The 8,361-nt window shown below is 38.6% G+C and overlaps 1 protein-coding gene across 1 annotated transcript in view; it reads left to right on the plus strand.

Annotated features, from left to right (window-relative positions):
• The window catches only part of LOC111866688, a 37,146-nt gene that overhangs the window by 23,991 nt on the left and 4,794 nt on the right, over positions 1 to 8,361 (plus strand). The window contains exons 15-19 of the mRNA XM_033752376.1: positions 437 to 644; positions 2,500 to 2,812; positions 3,489 to 3,660; positions 4,981 to 5,253; positions 6,750 to 6,977. Of these exons, the coding sequence (XP_033608267.1) occupies positions 437 to 644; positions 2,500 to 2,812; positions 3,489 to 3,660; positions 4,981 to 5,253; positions 6,750 to 6,977 (1,194 nt within the window). The remainder of the gene's footprint in view (positions 1 to 436; positions 645 to 2,499; positions 2,813 to 3,488; positions 3,661 to 4,980; positions 5,254 to 6,749; positions 6,978 to 8,361) is intronic.

The following is an 8,361-nucleotide window of genomic DNA, read 5'->3' on the forward strand; positions in this document are numbered from 1 at the left end:
GATGTGAATGAATATTGCTGTCTTGTGGAGTATGATGTGTAGTGTAGTAGATCATTATGAACGTTCTGGAGGAACATATTGCCTTTGTCTTCAGGGTAGAAGTGTAAGCATGAAGCTTGGGGCAGTGACTGTGAAGATTGTTGTCTTCTGGGTTGTGACACTCTGTATCAGGTAGGTAGTTACTAAAGCGTCAGAGGAATGTGGTAGTTCAATCTTCAGTTGCTTCCTCCAAAATGTTGGTAAGTGTCCATCAGACTACCATGTGTCACATTCCAGAAAATAGTAATCTTCAGTTATGTTTTCTTGCATTCTGTAATTCCAGCATTTTTAAATAATCAAAGGGACCCACACTCAAATCAGTTTAAAAGAAAAAATGGTACTTCTTGTGAAGAACGTTGGCATATGCATGTTTATACTTGATACTGATGAATTGCAGGTGGATGTGGTCACTGGAGAAACAAGAACATATGCCGATGTCATGTCTGCATCCCTTAGTGTTGCTGACTTCCTTTATTCAAGAGGAATAAGAAGTGGAGATGTGGTTGGAATCTGTAGTGAAAATAGTCTTGATTTTATCTTGCCAGTGATAGGAACTTTGTTTGCTGGAGCAATATGTGCACCATTGAACCCAAACTACACACTCCGTAAGCATAAACAAAAATACAGTGCAGTGTCATTTTATTGAAGTAGTAAAAGCTAAAACAAAAAGATGTCCCTATGATAGGCCCTGAAGGCCCATAACGTTCTGAGATGTTGAGGCTCCCACATTTTCTAGACAGTTGGTTCACAGATGGCAGCGAGGTTGTCAGCCAGCCACCCTATACCCCCAGGAAGATTACTGGTACTAATTTCTGTTAGAAGCTGAGTTTACCCCAGGGTCATAGTACAGCTGGATGAATTAGGTAACTTGAAAAAGTCCAGTGACCTCATCGAGAATCGAACCCATGACCTTCTGGCTTGTAGCATAGTGCCTTAACCAACTAATCTACTGTGTGTCCCGAATATTAATAAAGTGTCACATTATATGCAAAACTTGAAATAAGGCAAATCCAGAAAAATTTGGCAAGAATCACATTTCATAACTTTTCTTGAAGTGTGCGAGACCTTCAGGCAGTGACGGCAGTGTATCTGTGTACAATTAGTCTAAGTTGGGCAGTGCCTGTTGGATTGTCACTGTCATTTCTGTGAAAGTTAAATGTGAATGTAGGTTAAGATAGGTCCAGAAGATAGCACTAGTAAATGACGGTGTTTCAGTTAGCTGAAAATATGCATGAATGAATGTATGAGGGGTAGGCCTCCTTGGCCCTTGCACCGCAACCTGCAGTAGTCTATTGTGCTTTTGCTGAAAATATACTTCTTCATGATAAATGATACAAACTCCGTCCCAAGTGCAAACAATATATATTATATGTCTTTGATCTTGTTCTTTCTACACTACATGTTTCGGCCTCTATCGGCCATCATCAGGTGTATACTCTTAACGTTGCTGTCACACTGAACCCAGTCTAAAATTTAACATTTAAAAACACAATGTCACATTCTTCGTATTATCAACATCTACATCGTTGATATGTGTCTGGTATGTAGATTATGTTGCACACATCAAATTTGATATTCTTGTAGTAGCACTCTAAAAATCTTTAGTTATGATGTTTTTAAAACCTTTTAAAATTTTCTCTAAATTTTAAATTTAAAATTTGAAATTCTTAGGGCTACTCGCCCTATGTCTAAGTGCTGGAGCGGCTAGTTCTTGTTTTCACACTGTACAGGTGTTATTTAATGTAGTCTTCTTGTGTGGGTGCCGCTGCTTGTCTGTACTACGTGTCATATAATATATATTGTTTGCACTTGGGACGGAGTTTGTATCATTTATCGTGTAGAGTGCAACAGGATGCTTAAATATAATATACTTCTTCATTTTTATTAAGTTTGTGCTTGTTCTCCCAAGCTGTCTTTCAGAACTTAGCAAGTTCTTAAATTTGCATATTCAGTGAAAACATGATTTTAAAGTATTCCCCAAGGACTGTAATGAGAGTGGATTTTTTCTGCAGGCCTGACAATGTATGATGAACTTTGGCCTCTGAAGGGAAGGGTTACTTTTGAAAACTTTAGTTAGACATGGAAATTGCCAAATTTTCCACTTGAATTGTTAGCAGGAATTGCCTAATGTGTCATAACTTTGGTAGATTATATTATCTTGTGTGACTTAACTAATCAATGTATGCAGTCCACATTGTGCAGTTCTTTCTGTCTGAACGCAGGGATACACACACTTCTAAACGTCTTTGATAGGTTCTGTGGCGCTTCTGGAAGCAAATTAATTAAGAGTGTAAAAAGCTAGAGCTATTTTCAAGGTAAAGTACTGGAGACACCTTAAGTGTTAACATGCTTGATTATAACGAAATGAACAGAGATGTGGAGTTCATTAAGGCATGCGTTTTATATATGAGTGATAATATAATCTATGGCTCCCTTTTAAAAACACCTTTCCATTGACAGGTGAGTTGCATCATGCCATGGACATATCGAAGCCGAAAATTATGTTTTGTTCTGAGCAACCTCTGGAGAATATAGACAAGATTTTATGTTCTGTAGGATTTCTAAAGGACATTGTTGTATTTGGATCACCAGTGTCTGACAAACACATACCTTTCAGAAGTATCTTGTGGAATAACTCCAACAATTTCCAGCCTTTTGATGGTGATTGTAAAGATCTTGCAGCTGCCATTTTATGCTCAAGTGGAACCACTGGGTTGTCAAAAGGTGTAATGCTAACACATAGAAACATTTTGTATACATTTAGAGTAATGAGGTAAGACGTATTCCGTAAATATCCTGTAGTATAATTGTTCATAGAGTTTATTTCTGCTCCTTTAACATTATAACTTTTAAGATGTTTAAGATAGAGCTGGTATAAAAATGTAACCTTCATTGACACACTATACATCCGTCCATAAAGCGGACCTTACATGATCAATAATAATGTCATTACTTGTAATGTCATTATCTACAAAAGTCTTCCTTCATTGCTCCTTCATTACTTTTCAACCTGGTTTCTGGCATGGACAGGAGATTTTTCTCTGCTCTATAATGTCCAGATCAGCTCTGGGGCCCATCCAGACTCCTATACAATGGTTTTTGGGGGTTGTTTCCCCAGCAGTAAAATGAGCTGGGGCATGAATTTGACCACTGACCTCCAACTAGTGCTGAGGTCAAGAATGGTGGAGCTATAACTCCACTTCCCCACATGTCTTCATTGTGTAGTGCTTAACTAATTAAACACAGGGGCAGCTTTGCCTTCTGTCTCATTAGGTATTTTGTTGTTACGTAATCTCTAAATGTGATATAAAGTAAAAATATAATTTCTACACTGTTCTGTCTCTTCTTGTTCCTGGGACCGATTTTACTGCAGGTTTTGTTACTGTGTAGATTGGTCAGTTTGAAGTGTGTGTGTCTGTTACTGTATGATGACATCTTTCATGTTGCAGTGACTCCAGATATGGTGACATGAGACCAAGTGACACGCTCCTTATGTTACTACCAATGTTTCATGGTTATATGTTTTTTTGTCAGCTAATAGCAAGTATGGTTGGCGTGAAGGCTGTGGTCCTCAATAAATTTGAAGAACACGTGTTCTTAAGGACGATTGAAAAGCATAAGGTATTGTATCCATTTAATATTACTTTAAATTGTTGCAATGATGACTATGAAGGATTCTGTCTCCTGTGATACCCTGCCATGTGGTCTTATGAGATTCAACCAGTGTTGCTTCTTGATTGCTGCCGTCTTCATGCTGGTTTTTTTTTTATTTTCTTACTTTTTGACCCTGAAGATGGAGGCAGTATCTGCTTCATGCTGGTTTCTTGCTTTGCTTACTCTTTGACGCTGAAGATGGAGGTGATGTGTTCCTGTAAACATCAATTCACTTTGACTGGATTGTATGGCATAACATCATATAACATAGAATTTTTTGTTGTTATTTCAGCTTCGAAAATTAAAGTTTTGAAATTTGTGATGCATGTAATAGTTCAGTAACCCTTTGAAGCCTAAAATCAATCTAAATTACATTTAAAAATTTAATCCTAAACTCACAGAACACATACTGCTTCTACTGAGTTAATGCTGTGTGGCAAAACAAGTGGTGTTTATTCTGAGAATTTTTTTGGAACAAAGATACACTGTGTGGGCAGAATGTAGATTTTTGTAATATTAAAGTATGTGGTGCATATAGTAACCACTGTGCTTTCTACTTTGAAGATGGAGGCAACAGTTTATTCTGAAACATTGTTAGCAGTCTACCAGACTTTATAGTATCACCTCCTACAAGACAGTAATCATCATGGCTACCGCTATGGGAACACAAAATATTTCATAGTTTCATTTGAATATGTACTGTGGATGAGCTTAAAATTTGTGTTTTTAGTAGTAGTCATAGAATGCGTAGGTGAGTGGACAATATTAAAATGGACCTTAGAGAGATAGGATGGGATGGTATGGATTGGATTGATCTGGCTCAGGATAGGGACCAGTGGAGGGCTCTTGTGAACCTTCTGGTTCCATAAAATGCTGGGAAATTCTTGAGTAGCCGCAGAATTGGCAGCTCCTCAAAAAGGGCTCAGCTGCATTAGTAAGTAAGTAAAGAATTTTTTTTTTCTTTTTAAACTCGCTTTGTGGGGGGTGGAGTCCAACTGGGTCCACTCGGCGTGGCGGCCACTGATTGGCCTATTGTAGCCTGTCCTGGGTGATTATGATGATGGAGAATTTGGTGGAATTAAGATTGGCAGGGGAAACCGAAGTACTTGGAGAAAACCCCGCCCCAGTGTCACTTTGTCCACTACAAATCCCACTTGACCATACCCAGGATGGAACCTGGGCTGCCTCGGTGGGAAGCCAGAAACTATGGCATGGCCCAAGTAAGTAAGTAAGTAAGTAATAATAGAATTGAATTTTTATATTCCTTAAAGGGAAACTTTTTTTTAGGTTACATTGTTATATCTGGTGCCACTCATTATTGTGTTCTTGGCTAAAGCTGATGTCGTGTCCAGATATGATTTGTCAAGTGTGCGTGATATTTTGTGTGGAGCTGCACCACTGAAGCAGGAAGTTGAATCCCTAGCTGCTGAAAGACTTGGATTATATCAAATCCGTCAAGGTTATGGTTTAACAGAAGCCACTATGGCACTTACAATATCACCAAATAATAAGAAGGAAATGGGTTCTTCTGGGATATTGGTGCCACAGACTGAGGGCAAGGTAAGCCAGTTTCAACAGTGGCTGATAGAGTGCATGTGTATTGCAAAGTAAACACTATTCAATCTCTTTGGTAAAAGAAACTAACAAACAAATTAATTAACTCCATGATCCAAAATCCTCTTTGAGAGGTTAATATTGACTCAGTTACTCAGAAAATTTTCTTCCTTTGTATGGAGCCTGAAGATTCATTATTTTATTGACAAGATTCCACCACTGGACTGTATTTTGAACCAGATGAAGCCAGTCCACATTCTCTCATCCTGTTTCTCTTATATTCAATTTAATTTTATTCTCCCATATTACATGCGTAGGTGTTTTAGTTTGTTCTTTTCAAAATTTCTGACCAAATTTTGTGTGCATTTTTAATAGCTCCCATGCATGCTGTATGCTTCACCTATCTCATCTGGCTTGATGTGAACATCATAATAATATTTGGTAAAGACTCTGATCCTGCAGTTATATTGCAAGTCTTCACTTGATGAAGTGCAGGGACAGCATGGTCATGTAGGCATATTGTTTGGAACTGCAGTAGCATAGTTGGTTGAGGCACTATGCTACAAGCTGGAGAAAATGTGGGAGCCTCGACATCTCACAATGCTATGGGCCTCCACGGTCTGTTACAGGGATAGCTTTACCTCTTTTACCTTTTTACTTGTATAGCATGTATTTACATCCTTGTTNGATCTTTCTGGGGGGTAAAGGGCTGCCAGTGTGTAAGGCTGACAACCTAACCACTATCTGTGAGCTGATTGTTTAGAAAATGTGGGAGCCTCGACATCTCACAATGCTATGGTCTGTTACAGGGATAGCTTTACCTCTTTTACCTTTTTACTTGTATAGCATGTATTTACATCCTTGTTGATGGAAGGAATAGCAGCTGCTATTAAGAATATGTGGCCCTAGTCAGAGATGTACCATTAGCACTTTATTGTAGACAAACATAACCTCAACTGAAAGAATGTTAATATTTACAGGTCATATTTTCTGCTATTTCAGTGTTGTGTATGCTTGGTCAGCTGGCTGAGGGTTGCACTCTTTTGATATTAATTCTGTTACCCTCATATCCCCAAAGGGGATCACTGAGCCAAATTCCAGGACGTTTCCCGCCCAACAATAGCCTCTAAGGCCTCTGATAGATGGGGGAAGCATTATAGACACCACTAAGCAAGTGGCCGAACTCGCTTACTTGGCGGGACTGATGGTACGCACCATTTACTGGTAGGGTAAAGAGACTGGTAGAGTATCATAGAGGGAAGCACAATAGATCAAACTGGTCGCGGTGCATGGGGAAACCCACCCTCTCTAAATAACTAACTACCCTGTAGTTAAAATCAGTACTGGGATGGTTTAAAATTCTTTGTTCTTGGATGATAAAGATTAAAGATTAAACCATTTGGTTTATATATTATGCTCAGGGTGTTCATTAAAAATGTAAAAAATAAAGAGTTAGATTTGTCTAATATTCTGCAGATGACCATACTCTTGTTATTAATCAGGTAGTCAACATGAATACTGGCCAAATTCTTGGACCAGGGGAAGCAGGAGAAGTCTGTTTCAGAGGTCCTGGTATCATGAAAGGCTACTGTGGTAATCCACAAGCTACAGCAGCGTGCTTTGACTCTGATGGTTTCCTTCTCACTGGAGATGTGGGTTACTATGATGAAGATGGTTTCTTTTATATAGTTGACAGGGTGAAGGAACTCATCAAATACAAAGGATATCAGGTAAAAGTTGAGGACTGTTATTTAATAGTTTAATGTTCATATGTGCTATATTAAAGGAACAATAATACCAAGAAGTACAATTACAGTTAAAATTTTAAGAAAAGAGACCTAAGGGGCAGCATAGAATAAGATGGTCAGCCAGGTATTGGAAGACATCAACAAGAGATGAAAGAGCTGGAATGAAACTGAAAAGATAAATTATTGGAGAACTTTCATCTGTTGATCCATGTAAAACTGAATTGATACTAGAAGAATACTTCCAGCTGCACTATGGCCCTGGTGTCGACTCAGCCTCTAACAGAAATGAGTACCAGAAATCTTCCTGAGGTTAAAGGCTGGCCAGCCAGCACATAAGGTTGACAACCTCACTGCCATCTGTGAGCTGATTGTCTAAATAATGTGGGAGCATTGGCATCTCACAACCCTATGGGCCTCCACAGCCTGTCACAGGAATAGCTTTATCTTTTACCAATGAAAGACAAAGAACTAAATATTTTTACATTTTTCAATATATCTTATCAAAGCAAAGCATTATGTTTCATATGTTTTATTGAATGTTACATTTGAAATAGCAAAACTTTTTCAGTGATTTTATGCAAACTGATAACAGTCTCTTATATGAAGACTATTATCTTCTGGGGTATGATGCTGTGTGATGCACTAGAAGTTCACCAACATTTTGAAGGAATATACTGCCTGCATCTTCAGGTTCAGAGATGCAACAAGCTGTCTGAATAGCATATATTTCATCTTTCTCTGCTCTGTTTGCTGCCTATATCTTACCGGTTGCTTGGCTTACTCTTCAGCTCAGAAATTGAAGCATCATATTTCTGTGAAACATGATAAACTTCTACCAGATTACTGCAGGCTCACGTCCCAGGAGATAGTGCTCTTCATCACTTCTGTGAGAACTTCATATCCAACATTTCTATATGTTGTTGACCATCATCAAAGCACTTTGTAATATTCTGGAATGACTATGATAATTTTCATTTCATGCATCCTGTTGTGTTATAATATACAACTTCTTTATTACAACCATCACAACACAACTAATATCAAGATCGGTGCTACATGTTTCGGCTATTAATAGCCATCATCAGGCAAATACATGGTTAACATATATACACCACTGAACAGCAGTACTAGTAAAATTGGATACAAGTTGTTGTTTACATTCCCTACAGAATGGAAAATACTTTGTAAGATGAGGCACCGACTAAATAATTAACATTAATATTACTTCATCTACATCACAGGCCTCCAATACATTTTTTTTTATATTGTGACATGTTGCGCTAAGGAGAACCCCCCCCCACCAGCAGTGACGCGGCGGGTGAGTCAGCGCTCCCCTCCCCCCCCCCCCCTCGGGAACCAAACCCCC

Source organism: Cryptotermes secundus, unplaced genomic scaffold, assembly GCF_002891405.2.
Source record: "Cryptotermes secundus unplaced genomic scaffold, Csec_1.0 scaffold66, whole genome shotgun sequence".
Lineage (NCBI taxonomy): Eukaryota > Metazoa > Arthropoda > Insecta > Blattodea > Kalotermitidae > Cryptotermes > Cryptotermes secundus.